This window comes from Carassius auratus, chromosome 32 (assembly GCF_003368295.1).
Source record: "Carassius auratus strain Wakin chromosome 32, ASM336829v1, whole genome shotgun sequence".
Taxonomy (NCBI): Eukaryota; Metazoa; Chordata; class Actinopteri; order Cypriniformes; family Cyprinidae; genus Carassius; species Carassius auratus.
The window spans coordinates 9908504-9924273 of record NC_039274.1 but is presented as its reverse complement, the minus strand read 5'-3'; the positions used below and the strand labels follow the sequence as shown (position 1 = coordinate 9924273).

At 37.6% G+C, this 15770-nt stretch overlaps 1 protein-coding gene across 5 annotated transcripts in view; it reads right to left on the bottom strand.

Moving 5' to 3' along the window:
- Positions 1 to 14010, bottom strand: part of LOC113051569 (potassium voltage-gated channel subfamily C member 1-like) — a 33739-nt gene extending 19729 nt beyond the window's left edge. For 4 of the 5 annotated variants that reach the window (XM_026215451.1, XM_026215452.1, XM_026215449.1 and 1 more), the window contains exon 1: positions 12569 to 14009. In XM_026215451.1, the coding sequence (XP_026071236.1) occupies positions 12569 to 13138 (570 nt within the window). In that variant the 5' untranslated portion in view covers positions 13139 to 14009. Of the gene's footprint in view, positions 1 to 12568 lie in introns of all 5 variants that reach the window. The other variant, XM_026215453.1, reaches the window with a different exon arrangement.
- Positions 14011 to 15770: the final 1760 nt, after the last annotated feature.

The window sequence follows — 15770 nt, the reverse complement described above, 5'->3', positions numbered from 1 at the left end:
GAAAACCATCCCTCAGAGATTACTATTGAGACTATAAATGCTAAAGGTCAAATTGCTTTCTGGAGGTAAAGAGTTTTTTTAGCTAAGTGGAAACAAAGGTTGCACAGCCTTTTTAAATAAGTAGCTATATTTTTGCTGAGCTGACTTCCTAGGGCATTTGTAGCTTTTTTCTACCAACATAAAACCGTCTTTAATCCTTTTGCAGAGTATATTGTACTATTCTCAAAAAATATAGAGAGGCACCAGACAAAACTTTCAAACCTTGCTTTTTTTTGCCAACTCCACAGTCTCTAAGCATGTCTGTGTGTTAACAGTGAATTAGCAGGTTTAACCAGTGGAATCCTTTTCAAAATGTAATCAACTTTGACGTGTACAAATCTTCTCTAAATTATGCATGTTAGAGATTTCAACTGAAAATACGAACACTCACAGGAGAAAAGATCTGAGGCATAAAAGGCTGTGGGCCACATCACCACAAACATTCTGTAATAAGTGTGCTAGCATGCTTGACACTGAATCCACACAACAAATTTCCATTAGCTTGCAGTAATTCATAAATATATTCCACTCAAGCCTCAGATTTCCCAGCTCGGCTGGTCAGTGAAGATGACTTGCGTACAGAAAGTGGGAGGGCTGTTAAATGTACATTACATTACACACTGCTGTTTTGCCATTAATGTGCAGTAAAGTTCCTACTCAAAGCTGAAATAAGTGTTTCTCTTCACTGATGGGAGATTAATGGGGAAGATAGTACTGGCCATTCTTGAATTAGAGCTAGCAATTCATTCTTGTGTGTTAAGTAAAGCACACCACTAATTTAGCAACCACAATTATTTATGTTGACGTCATCATCTCCTAATGAACTTCAAACTGACATTCAAGAAGCCTGTTGTAGGTATTCATGAACTGACAGAAGTTTATTTAAACTCATTCCATCCTAGTGGCCTGCTGGGCATGACATAAGAACACTGGATCAAACCAAAAGTGTGAATTTGGGGTGGACCTATTTCAATTGCATGAATTGAAAATATGATTTGAGCTGCCTCTCATACTAGAGCATGAAATGAGTTGGATGCTTGCTTTGGTAGACCTACAAATGCAGCAAACCCAATGTATCCTAGCAATGTAAAGATGCTTATTCTTGCTTATTGTGGGTAATACACAGGGACACACCCTCTCTTTTAAAAAGCTGTGGATATTGATTCCAGAGTGAAATCAACAGCCACGTGAAAATGTGCTGTGTCTTTTAGCAAACATGCAAATAAAATCAGGAAACTAATTTCCTGTCTCTGTTTTGGATTTTGACTGCATTTTATTTGTTATGCAAAAAAAAAAAAAAAAAAAAAATGCAGAAAACATAAATTACTGCTATCGCTTTTGGCCAGCAAGGGGCTCTTCAAATCTCCCATATCTGCATGCTTTCAATAAATAACTAAATAAAAAGAAATAAATACATAAAAAATGATTTTATTTGTTTCCAAAAAATAATAATAATAATAATAATTTTGCAATTCCAGTTGGTGCCACTAGTGACAAAAAAAATAAATAAACAGCCGTTTTACTGGTATGGAAGCAATAAGGTCTGTATAGTTTTGTTTACACAGTACTAAATTAACATCCACAGATGCATGAAGTCTGTCAGGTAATTAACCAGTTAATAGCTTGTCATTCATCTACTTTGTATTTGTTTGCATTGTCACCATTAGAGCTCAAATGACAGCATTGTCAAAATGAACATTAATGAGGCAATTCCTATCAACATAAATGATCACATACTTATTTTCTAAAAAAAGCAATGAATGTGCAAATCCATCAACTCCATGATGCATAGAAACACAGGTCCATCTCCTCAAATGGTATACATTTATGACGATTCCCTTATTAATCTAAGTTTCCTATAAGGAACAAGGGCCTCTGCCTGACTTCTGGCCTTACCTATGGAATATCACGTTGGCACACTCATAATCACACGAGCGTGCTACACAAAGGGCAGACTTCCACAAACAACAGTACAGTACATGCCACATTTAAAAAAATGGTTATAAAAACTTTTGACTGATAACTCTTGACGAGGATACCACCAGATATACTCCTACCCAAAATGTTCAAATAAACCAAGACTTGTATTTTCTATTGTCCATTTAGAATCAGAATTAGCATTAATGGGTTTGTTAATGAATTACATTAGAATTGGTTCTTTATGTAAACAGGTAAATGAATCAGTCTGAAACATTCAGTTACCCATTTCACACAGTCATTTATAGCAGACTCTCAAAACAATAATGAGACTTAAGAATGACTGTGGACTAGAAGTATCATAACACCAAACTAAACATTTAATTTTGTGACATTCCTTGGAGTACCATTCAAGTACGATTCCATTTTCACCCTATAATTTTTCAATTCATTGCCGTGTGTGGTACATGTACAGTTCTGTTTGGCTCACTGGTGCAATGTCAATGTTCAGTGGCTTTGTCAATTGTTTACCTATGACAATGGTTTTTATTTCTCCTCACCCAGATAAACTGCTGCTGCTGTATTGTTTTGGTTGAGAATCATGTAACATCACTTATTAGTGAAAACAGACTGCCTCTGCCTCAATAAAGTGAGCTGATCGACAGTGGTCTGAGTAATCTGGAATGGAAGCAGAACAGTCAGCATACCATAAAGTCCATTAAAAAGAAAGGTATCAGCTATCTTCTCTAGTTTACACAAATGCCTTCCGGCTACATGAATAATAAGCTGTCCCTCAAAGGCCATTAGGACATTAATTTGTGAGGCTGACAGGTGGCTGAATCTGAATGACCAGTTCATGCATGGTTGAATGGCTTTGTCAGCACAGTTGTTTACCTGTGATATTGATTCTTTTCTCTTTTTTTCTGTATTCACACAGATGAATTACCTGTTGGACTGTTTGGGTTGGGAATCATGTGAAGTCATTGCTTACTGCAGTCACAGGAACAAAGGTGGAAACTCACTCAGAACAACAGACAGTGGTCTGATTAATAGAGGGCATTAAAATGAAAGGTATCAGCTTTCTTCCTCTGTTTTCACAGATACGCTGCCACATCTCTTGCAGTGAAGCCTCTTCTCCAGTCCCTCCTGCAGCACTTTATACCCCAAGCTCTCACTGTGTGCTTTGTTTTAAGCTCTGCTTAATGTCTTGTTCTATTCTGGGATCTCCCTTCAGAATAAAACAGGACTTTAAATCTACCGTGAATTAAATTAAATTAACACTGGCATGGACATATTTTTTCTTGTTTGAAAATTAAATATATAATGTGCAGGTTTTATGCAAAGTTCAAAACAAAGTTCATTTGAATTCGTCTATCGTCAGTTCAGATTTTTGAAATGAGGAATAATTAATTAATCATTGGCTTATGCAATGATATAAGCAACGGTCAAAACAATATTTCATTCTTCTGTTTTCTATAAAATGTGCAAATATAGTATTAAGGACATGCATAATAAAATTAAGTACTGACGTTTACATTTTTTAAGAAAAAAATAATATTAAAAAAGACAAATCTTATACAAATATATAGTTTTTATTTATTTTTGTATTTTTTTACGCATTGCATTAGTTCATCATTTCATTAGTCATTTGAAAAAATCATTACACCCCTTATAAGGGTGAGTAAATGATGACAGGATTTACATTTTTGGTTGAACTATACCTTTAAAACCGTTTGGGAGCACAGGAGCAAAATCTGCTGGAGCTTAATTACTGTTCCATCTGCTTTGAGCAAAATCCAGCATGAAACTAGAACTTACTGTATTTGGGTGCCCCAGTTTGAGTGTCTAACACCCAATTCTCATGGCCTATAGTATCAAGGCTATTCACAGTTGCTGGGTCTCTAGAGCCGTTGCCCTGCAGCTCTTTAAAAGGGTGTCCTGCTCTACTTACTGCTCATAGACAGAACTGGGGGAGATGGGTTGGGGGAGGGGGTGGTCACAGGGTGTCCTAAAAATTAGGAGGAATGGAAAAGTAGAGTGTGTATATTACAGTATATGTTGCCATGGCCTTTTTTATTTTTAATGTCCTTGCTTTTTGGCTACAGGCAGGATAAGCAGTACCTTACTCTGTCTCTTTCCAAGCAGATCATGCCAGAGGTTAGCCAGTATGCTGTGTCAAGGTACTCCACCCTATCTCTATCCAGTAATTAAGGAGTTCTGGGCTCTACTCTGCAGTCTAATTAATGTTAATCACTCTAGGCTTCCTCTGGGGCTGACTTCTGTTCTACATTTACATAGCAAGAATCTGTGCAAGGTTCGCTCTGAAGATCAGGTGCCAGTTCGGATGAGAAGAGGGTAAGACATCTCACAACAGGTAATTCTGTCTCATGAAAGTGACATGACATACAGCCAAGTATGGTGACCCATACTCAGAATTCATGCTCTGCATTTAACTCATCCAAAGCGCACACACACACACACAGCAGTGAACACACACACACACACAGGCCCGGAGCAGTTTATGCTGCGGTGCCCGGGGAGCAGTTGGGGGTTCAATGCCTTGCTCAAGGGCACCTAAGTCATAGTATTGCTGGCCCAAGACTCGAACCCACAACCCTAAGGTTAGGAGTCAAACTCTCTAACCACTAGGCCAAAACTCCCCCACACTTTGCCCCATAATTGCCCCATAATCATTCCATGGCATTCAGTGTCCAGTATTTCCAGAATACTGTTTCCAAGAGAAGAGCCTTTGCGTTCTACAAATCAAAATAAGCTTTCATTAACTAATGACTCACTAAAGGAGACAACGAGGTGAATAAAAACTAAGGAATAGGACAGAAAGAATGAAAGAAATGTGTCAGTGGCCACAAGGTAGATAGAAAAGTGTTCCTTTAAATAAAAATGAATCCAGGGATTGGGAAACCTCTTCCTGTTTCAATTTTTCATGCTGGCTTATATTGCTAGAAACATATGAAGAGTTCAGATGCAAAAACCTCTTGAGTGCCATCTGAAAATTTTCTTCTAAAATTTGCATTTTTATCAGGCTTCTACCTTTATGGTAATTTATTTCACATTAATTGCATAGAAAATGACCTGTTCATTGCCATTAGAGTAAAATTACTGAGCCTAAACATAGGAGCCTGATAAAAATGCTAATTTTTGTATGAAAATTTCAGATTGCACTTCAGATTGAACTCTTCATATATACATGTATCTGTATGTACCAATAACACTGCTTTACCATGTCTTATTCTGTCTCCAAATATTTCAGCAATGATCCAACTTATTTTTTCAACTCAATTCAAGTATATTTGTATAATGCTTTTTACAATACAAAAAATTACGTTTCTACAATACTTAGTGGTTTATCAGTGGTGACTGTCAGTTTATGAGCACATGGCAAAAATGTATGGGAAAATCTATTTAAGATGTAATCAAACAGACAATGAACACTATTAACAGCAATTATTATATGATGCAATCAAACTGATAGCTAAATTTGTTAGTTCTGTATGTTGTTTTAGGGTAAGCATCATCTGAGGTCCTCTAAGGGGTTGGCATTAGGGCTTGGTATCGATTCAGATGTATCGATTCAATTTGATTCGATTCTATTTGATTCGATTACGATTCACAAGCTCTCGATTTGATTCGATTATAGATTATTTGTATTACATTCAGTGAATATAGTTTTAATACAAATTTCATAAAAAAAAGAACAGTAAACATAATATTACAAATGGTGAATTTATAAAAAGAAATTAAAAGGAAGACACAGGAAGCCTAGGACATTGAAGTTAAATATGGCCGTATATGGCTGCACTTAAGTTAAAAATAAGGTGGACAGAACACATACTGACAGTAGACATAGCAATCAAAAGGGATCCAAGCAAAATGTTTTTAAGAAGTTTTTGTCCTGTGATGGACATTGGGAGCAAAGATATTTTTTAAGCTGTAGTTTCCAGTTTAAAATCTGGACCAGGCATCACTCCCTTTCCTTTTAAATCACAGCCATGCTTAAAGGGATACTCCACTCCAAAATGAACATTTTGTCATTAATCACTTATCCCTATGTCGTTCTAAACCTGCAAAAGCTTCGTTTCTCTTTGGAATACAATTTAAGATATTTTGGATGAAAACCGGGAGGCTCATCAAGCGAAGATAATACTGTTTATAAGCGAAGAAAACTAAAATAATGAATTTATTCAACAATTCATTTGTGAACAGTCTCTCCACATTACTCAAACTGCCTATGCTCTTCTGTGTCTGCCACGCCACAAGGATGTGCTGTTTTCTTTCAAATCAAAGCATAAATACATGTAGAAACAGCATCCCTGTGTCGTTGCAATTATTTGTTTTTTATTTTCTTCGCTTACAAACAGTATTCTCGTCGCGTCATAACGTTACGGTTAAACCACTGATGGCAGATGGACTATTCTGATGACGTCCTTCATACATTTCTGGACCTTTACAGTGTTACTTACTTGGCAGTCTATGGGACAGTCTCAAGCCACCCAATTCAGCACAAACAAACAGTGTGTAATCTGGTGTGAAAAAACAACAACATTATCACAGCATGTGCTTGACCTGTAATGTGACATATAAGACAAACATCACAATATTTTGTATGTTTTGTTGTGCACATTAAGATGATTATAATGCAAGAGGAACAGAAACTAAAGTCACTTGTCATTCAAACCTTTTGTAGAGTGTGTGTTTTTTTTTTCTGTCCATGGTTTGAGTGTACAGAGATCTGATAGATGAGGACTATCCATTTCACTTTTACACCCATTAACGTCTGAGATGTACACTATACGAGCAAACATTTTATATTTTGTAAGATGGCAAAGATGGCAATGCTGTTTTTTATTCAGTGCTACATGATCCTTCAGAAATAAACCTACATTACATTTATTTTTAAACATTCCTCCTCAAGAACTAGTCGTCAAAGCCATCAACATTGCCCATTTAAATGAGACTATAGTAGCAAAAACAAGCCATCTAATTGTTCCTTATTAGGTTGTTTTGAGATCTGCGAGGGGTATGCAGAACAGTCATGTTGTGAAGTGATGGATTTAGTGTGGAGAGGCAGGAAAGTGTCTTCTGCTCTGTGTTTGTGAGAGTTTCAAAACAATGGGTGAGCAGTTCTAGGCTGGAGGGAGTCTGTTGAGGTCGAGGTGATAATGTGTGAATCTTCCCTCTCTGCAGGTACAGAAACAAGAGTTGGATGTGATCTTGCTGTGACGACGAACTCATCACTGCCAGGCCAGAGCTGAAAACTAAGAAAAAAACACTCAGGATGCCTTGAATTTGCTTCATTTTTCTGCCTACCACTACATCTCAAGAATGTTCGATGTATACGACTGCTTGACCTGTACTTGGAGTTGTCTTCATACTGTATGTCTTCAAATGTATTGTGAAATTTATAGCAACAAAAAGAAAGTGAAGAGACTTCTCTCCGGTGATGTACAGTGGATATTGAAAAGAAATCACCCCTTTTTAAAATAATCACATTTTTGTTGCTTGCAGCCTGAAACAAAGACGGGCACAGTTTATGTTTTATCCAACTGTATTTACTCAGTGCAACTTTCAACATCCAAGTGAAAGATTACACCAGATAGACAACACCAACATGTCAAAAAAAAAAAGCACTGTGTGCTCAGTTTTGCTGTGTGCTTTGGGTCAGTGTCATGTTAGAATGTAAACCTCTTTCTCACTCTGGCTGAGGGCAGCAGATATTCCTCAAGAATGTATTCAAGACGGTATTTTGTCCCATCCATTTTTTCCTTAAATTCTGACAAGTGCCCCCTGTACACCTCATAAAAGGGTATTGCCACCTCCATGCTTTACTTGAGGAATGCTGTTATTTGGATGTTCAGCTGTATTGGATTTCTGCCAGACATATCATTTGGTGTTGAGGCCTCAGAATCATGCCTCAGAATCATCGAGGTGTATTTGGGCAAAATTGTGACAGCGTGTGGCCTTTCTTGATCAGTGTTTTTTTTTTTTTAATCCTCTCATACAAGCCACATTTGTGGAGAATTTCTGATGTTGTTTGTCACATGCACACAATGACTACACTTTGTCATATATTCCTACAACTTCTGCAGAGTTGCTGTATGTATCCTGGTCGCCTCTCCTGGACGTCCTGATCCTGTAATTTACCCAAGTGGTTCCAAACCATGTTCCTGGAAGCCCTCTCCTTTGACTGACACACACACAGCCATTTCAGGTCTTGGAGTCTCTACTAATGAGCTGATGATCTGAATCAGGTGTGTTTGATTAAGGAGACATGGAAAACATGCAGTGTTGGGGGGCCTCCAGGAACATGATTGGGAACCACTGTTTTACCAAATCTTACTTTTGAGAAAGTGATTAGCTAACAACTGATTGAGTTTACAAGTCATTCTTTTTCCAACTATGGTGAACTTCTCAGTGATTATTATCTTCTGACATGTTGGTGTTATAGTAAATACAGCTTGATAAAACAAAAACAGTGTCTTGTCAATGTCTTTTCTATACTCCATTCATTTAGTCCACCTTTCACTCCAGAAACTCCCATTTATTTTTAAGTGCAATGCCAACATCTTGATATCCAATCAACAATCGATGTTGAAGAAAGTACTCAACCTACATTTTTCTTTTCTTATTCGCCAATCTATTATACTTGGATGTTCGTTGCAATATGGAAGAAAATATCTTTTGCTACTTCTGTTTTATTGATTTTTATTAATCCCCATATGCACTGATTCCTGTTATTTCCATAGTATTTTTCATTCTGTACAATCAAATCCTGCTGTTTATTGTAAACACGCTGTGGGTGTCATTGATATTTTCACATCCCACTATAAGCTTTTAACTGGATCTGTATTTTCCAACCCCAATGACCTGAATGAATTCATCTTTGACTAAAGCAAATGTTACAAACTAAACAAACAAAGAGCTGAACTAGCTTTTTTCATCTAAACACCTCAACATTTTGGATTGCAGCATTGTTAATGAAGAATAACTTGTTTTGTATTTTACTTTTATGCATTTTGAACAAATGTATCTGCTAAATGAATACATTGTTTCTTATGTTATACTCTAATTGTTAGTTATATTATACTCTCAGAATACAAGTCCACAAAACAGGAACAAAAGAGCTCATGTCCCCTTATTTAACCTTTTTTTCCCTTTTTTTTTCTTTGTTTAAAAAAGTTGTTGTTAACCAGAGATATATACAGGGAAAAGTGAGAATTGATTTGTTTCTCACAAGACAAGTGTGTGACAAGATCCCTAGTGGCTACCATTCTCTAGCCCACATTGGTGGAGCCTGGGAGGAAGATGAAGTCTGGGACACATGCAGATTCCCTCATCCAGCAGGTGCATTCACATATCAACCAGTGCATTTATTATCAACACTTTTCCTGTTGTTGTACAGGGCAAGGGCCACCCGAGCATGTAAGATGACCTCCTGGGAGAACAAGACATTATAGGAATATCAAATAGCAAAACTAGGAACACACATGAGTTTTGGCCCTATTTTAGGCAAATTGGCTTTATTGATTGTATAATTGATCGGATCATCACTTTAATATGTGGTAAGTTTGTGTGTATCCAATCAGCCTGGTCACCTGATTTGAATAACATTTTTAGCCTCCAGACTTCTACTGTAGATAAATTCTTAACATGTTTTATTCGTTCATTGGCTTATATTTTGTCCCTGCGTAAACAAAACCTAATACTAAATGATGGATTTACAAAATAAAGTAACTGACACTGGCAAACGTGTACACACAAATCACCATCCAAAAGCCTCCAGAGAAGTTTGGCGCGTTTTCTGACATCTCATGAGGAAGACCAGCTTTCATCTGTTTCATTAGCGCCCTGAAAGCGTTGCCATGACAACTTATTCCCAAGACATACACTGTAAAAAGCAGTATATTGCCTGCCAAGGACATGAAAATATCAGGTGCTTTGGGAACCAGCACAAACAACTGCCTGATGACAACAGGATAACAACTCTGTCTCTCTTTCACTCTTTTGCTCTGTCTTTGTCTCTCAATCTCATGCTCCCATACACATGCAAACAATAAACGTAAAGATTGTCCGAGGCATGTCCATTCTGTGTTGGGTAAAGCCTGTAGTTCATTCAGATGTATGACTCATTTTTTTTATTATTATTATTATTAATTCAGATGCGCTGAATAGCTGATTCAATTATCACTGAAAATGCCATAAGGCTGACTTGCACAGATCTGAGCTCTTCACAAACACTTCATCACATTATTAATCAATATACAAGTCATGTCAGGAGATGACATTAATAAAAAAAAACAAAGCATTAATATCAAATTAAATATCATGTGCCACATTATAAAAAATATTATGATGCATTTTCATCATCCAAATGAATTACATTTGGTGCAAATCTGACAAAACGTCAAAGAGTGTCATCTTTAAATAGCAAATAAATTGATATTTGGTGAATATTTTTTACAATTATAATACAAATAATCTACAAACAAGTGGTACTGTAAGGTCATGTATGTTTCTTGTAATAAAAGATGTGTTTTTCCGTAACGGCACACTTGAACACTTGCCTCTGGCTTTGAGAAGTTTAATATTGTCTAACCACAGGAAAAGTTCATTTGATTCACTGATTCCTGACATAAATCCACTCTACTTCTAACAGTACATCAACATGCCTTGACTCGTTTATCAGCGTTCAGTAGCCTAGGGTGCAATATCCATATCTTGGCAGTGGTCCTGGTCTATTTTACTTCTATTAAACAGGCATAAAAAAAGAGCAATCTCACAATAGTCCAAACCAGACTGGCCTTGTAATTGGCATATGCATAAAATCCTCCTGACCACATTTGAAAGTCATGACATTTGCCAAGAATGGCAACCCATACTCAGAATTGGTGCTCTGCATTTAACCCATCCAAGTGCACACATACAGCAGTGAGAAGTGAACACACCGTGAACACACACCCAGAGCAGTGGGCAGCTATAGATCCAGCGCCCAGGGAGCAACTGGGGGTTCAGTGCCTTGCTCAAGGGGACTTTAGCCATGGGTATTGAGGGTGGAAGAGAGCACTGTTCATTGACTCCCTCCACCTACAAACTCTTGCCAGCACCGAGACTCGAACCGGCAATCTTCTGGTAACTAGTCTTTAACCATTAGACAACCGCTGCCCCATTTTGGCTGACATTTTATTATCTAAAGCAGCTACAGCACCACTGTATTGGTAGACATACATTTGATCAGCTCTGTCAGACATTACAACAGCTAATGCCCACTGTAAAAATCTGTCAGGACCAAAAAAAATGCTTAACACATCTAGCATCTCAAGTGCTGTCACTCAGACCGCATGAGATTTTTTTTTTTATCTGCCTTGTGTGTCTTATCTCAAAGCAGCATGGGCACATAAATAAAGAAATGCCTTTGCCTCGTGATGTATTCTCTTTAATGTTCTCCCAGAGTGATTAATTTGTGCACGAGCACGCCTTCGGCAGGGAAGGGAGCACGCGGCGCGTGGCACAGCAGTATTGCAGTCAGAGGAGCTGTCGATCAATGGCTACATGCAAGACGCCTGGAATGACTGCACATGTTTTCCCCAGGGTGACCCAATTCAGTTGCTTCAGTTTGATATATCGCTAATAACGCTACAAGAAATGCAATATTTATAATCTCAACAAACACGCACCCGGTCAAATATATTGAAAACCAATTTCTACGTGACAGCTCAATAGCAACTGCATATTGAGATTAGCTTTCAAAGATATTTCATGGGTCAAAAAGAATGTTGAAAATTGTAAATCGAAGAGATCCTTTAAAAATTATATAAAACACAGACCAAGTTGTCTGTATTAGCTTTCTAAACATGTCTTATGCATTTACAAAATGCAGCTAAAAAAATATATACAATTTCTGATGAAATCTTTTGAATTAATGTCAAGTGGTGTAAGCATCCATTACAACGTTGCTTGATTATTAAATACACACTTTAATACAACTGGCAAAACTTTTGTCTGCCACATCCAAATCAACATGGAAGGAGCCATTCTGTCATGTGATAAAAAAAAAATAATAAGAATAACAAAACCCCACAAACAAACCAGCGAACAAATGATATAGGCTATATATGTGCTCCCATCCCTGATTTCGCTTGTTTGTTTGTGGGGTTTTGTTATTATTATTATTATTATTTTATCACATGACAGAATGGCTCCTTCCATGTTGATTTGGATGTGGCAGACAAAAGTTTTTTGGGAGGAAGAAAAGATCATGGCAAACTATTTAGGCAAAATAGATTTTCAAAGAATCTCAGCCTTTTAATACCACATTTTCTTTTGTTTTGACAGTTGTTAAATATAAAAGATATCTACAGAAGATTTTTTTTATTTTATAATAAAATTATATATATATATATATATATATATATATATATATATATATATATATATATATATATATATATATATATATATTATTAATCGTATTTTTTTTTTTTTTTGGGTAGATCAATTGGACTTTAACATTGGCAGCCTCAATGCAACACGTGTTTGGATATATTACAAGCAGTGAGCAGCGGGGTTGCCACGTTTAAATTTGTTAATCACTCACCCTTGCATATTTAGAGGAATATGGATCTTCAAAAAGTGCCCAAACACGACGCTGCCAACGTTGACACAACCCTGCACTTTTTGCGTCAGGTGAGTCGCCGAGGGCCAGGCGTTTAGTCATTTCGAGTTCCTCGTCTCCATCCCCTGGATCACCCAAAACTTCTGTGTCCATATCATCGTTGCCCATTTCAACTGGCCCCCCGCCGAAACTGTCCAGTGCCTCTTCAGCCTCCCGGTGCTGCCGGTACGTCATCCAGCAGCAGGGCTCCACATCTGTCTCGTCGATGCCCCAGAAGGCCAGCTCTTCTTCATAAAGAGGGCCACAAACATCAGCGGGGCAATGCAACTTGCCAGTCCTATAATAATTGAGAATGTGTGCAAAAACTCCAGGGTGGCGATCAAAGAAAAACTCGTCGATCTGGGCGTCATAGTCAAAGTGACTGTGGGCATCAGGCTCGGCGAGCCAGGCTAAACGAGTCCCGGGGAGAGTGCGCAGGGTACTGCGGTAGGTCTGGTGTCGAATACCTCCCACGTTGATCACAACACGGTCTTTCTCGTCGCCCTGGCCCATCTCGTCGCTTAGGCATGTCTCGAGCCCGGGCCAGGCATTACAACGCTGAAAGACCCGGAGGATACATGTGCGCAATTGTTAGGCAACGGAAAAAAGAAAGTGAACAGAATAAACGCAGAAAAACAAGTGCGCAAAGGCAGCTCAGCTGCAGGAAACCGCTGCATGAGCGTTTGATGTTCTTGTAAGGTGAATGTGGGATTTCCTCCAGATGCCAAGAGAAAATGAGAAGGTACAGACGTTAAATGAATGCAGAGGTTGTCATAAATTCACGCTCCGCACTGTGGGGTCCAGAGAAGGTGCGAGGCTGATGGCTTGTGGTGCACCGCTGGTGGCAGATGTGTGTGTGGTTCTGAACGGACAGCTCCTTCCTCTCTCCAATACGAGATACATGCACTCCCCTTATTATTCCCAGTAGACACCTCGTCTCGTCAAATCCGTGGAGGGATCGATGCTCACTTGCAACGGTCACATTTTAAGCGTTTTTTCGATGTAAAATCAGTCGTTTTCTACAAAGCATATCCAAATGCCCATTATAAAACGCAGTTTGTAGACAAAAACGACAGACATCACATCTAGAAAATGCTTTGCCACTGGATATGAAGCTATACTCATACAGGAGACGTCGGTTCTGAAGTGGAAGAGGACCGGTGTCCTTTTAAAAATCTTCTTTGGTCTCCACAATGTCCAGGTTGGCGACGTCCTCCGGTGTTTGTTCGGAAGTGATGATCGGATCCGCTTTATTTCCACCAAATGGATATTTTCAGTCTTCCTTTCGGCGCGTGCCTGTCGACCAGTGTGGAGCGAGGTTCGTCATTCCTGCGGAGAGACAACATGAGCACACCGACGCGCATGCGCAATTGCTGAGTGGATGAGACGACGCGTGCACTAGATCAGATATTGGGATGGTTCCAGACAGTGAAAAGCTCTATTCAGAAAGACGTTAAGTATTATTGGTAGGACAAAGGCAGAAAAAGTGCTGCGCCATGTTACTCTTTCCTTCTATATGCAGTTTCTGCGCATATGCACTCAGTAGCCATACAGAACATAGCCTATTTAGTTAAATGACAGGTCAGATAATAAATAAACATATTGAGTGTAAGACACGGCCAGAAATCAGGGTTTGTGGTAGGGGAAAATACCAGATATATTTAAATTTGGGGACAAATAAACTATATATAATCAGCAATTATATCAAAACGGGTACTGGGATCTATACTGTGTGATGACATGACTGGCAAATTTTTATCATTTTCATCCAGCAGTGCATTTATTGTAGTATTTATTTGCAGACAGACTTGAAGTTCATTAGATTTTAGTAACAACTGTTGCAGATTGAAAATGTGTTTAATTAAAGTATTTGTATTTGACATAAGTTGTATGAAAATGCCCTTGTATAAGTAAAAAATACTCTAAAATAAATAATTCAAAACTTTACATCAGCGCAAATCTATATATTTAGGCATATACATTTGCAGAATGCAGTCTATTATTTAGGAGCTAACCATTAATTATCAGACCTTGCAATCTTTGGAAAGTAATAATGAAATAATTAATGAAACATTTTTTAAAGTGCAGATGTCTCCACTGATAGTTATATAATCAATAATTTGATCTAATTTATTAGGAAATCACATTATTGCTGACCAGGCCTGTTTTCAATTCACGTTTTGCAGTTTTTTCCTCTAATCGTCATTTTTGACAACTTAAAGGCAGATTACAGTACGTGATTCATCTCAGAAAACACACAATGGGATTTATCACAAATTATCCTATTCTGCTGTGGAGGAAAAGCAATTAGGCTTCAAAGGAAAGATAATGTCCACTCACAGGTTGTTGCGATATGGTCCCATGGGCTTAACCTCCATTGTCAGAAACCCATTAACTCACACTGGGGTAGGAATTATCATTGACAGTCAAAATGTTCAACAACCTCCAAATTCATATACTGCTTGTAATATCCACTGAATTAATATCACAAACATTTGTTATGATATCATAAACTTTATTATGTCACAATAAAAAAGTAGGATGTCAAAATTAAAAGAGTCCTGAAATTATATTAGGGATTAATTTATTATATAAAAATAACTGTATGAACATACTATAATATAACTGTATTCATAAACGTAAGACAGGTTGTATGCTAAATGCAATTTTTACTAACCTTCCTTCTGTTCACTATGTTAACTGATGTTATATCGAGAATATTACTGACATCATGAGGCAGAAAGCAGTATTGACAGTTGACGATTTTCATGATGATGAAAAAAAAATTGATGATTAATTAATTTATTAATATTTTACATGGTAATAGTCTCAACAAAAATGTCCTTTAAATGCGTAAAACATTGTTATTCTTGCTGGAAATATTTACAATTAACTGTGGAACTTTGTATATTTTAATGTGTATATATATATATATATATATATATATATAGAGAGAGAGAGAGAGAGAGAGAGAGAGAGAGAGAGAGAGAGAGAGAGAGAGAGAGAGTTAGTGTTCACGTGAGAAAATAAAAGTTATCTTTGTCTTGCTCCTTACGAAAAGGTACATAGCTCCAAAGCTTTACTTTACTTGTTTAAATCTCTAAAGCTCTGTTCCTTCACAGCCACAAGGTGGAGACATACTCTA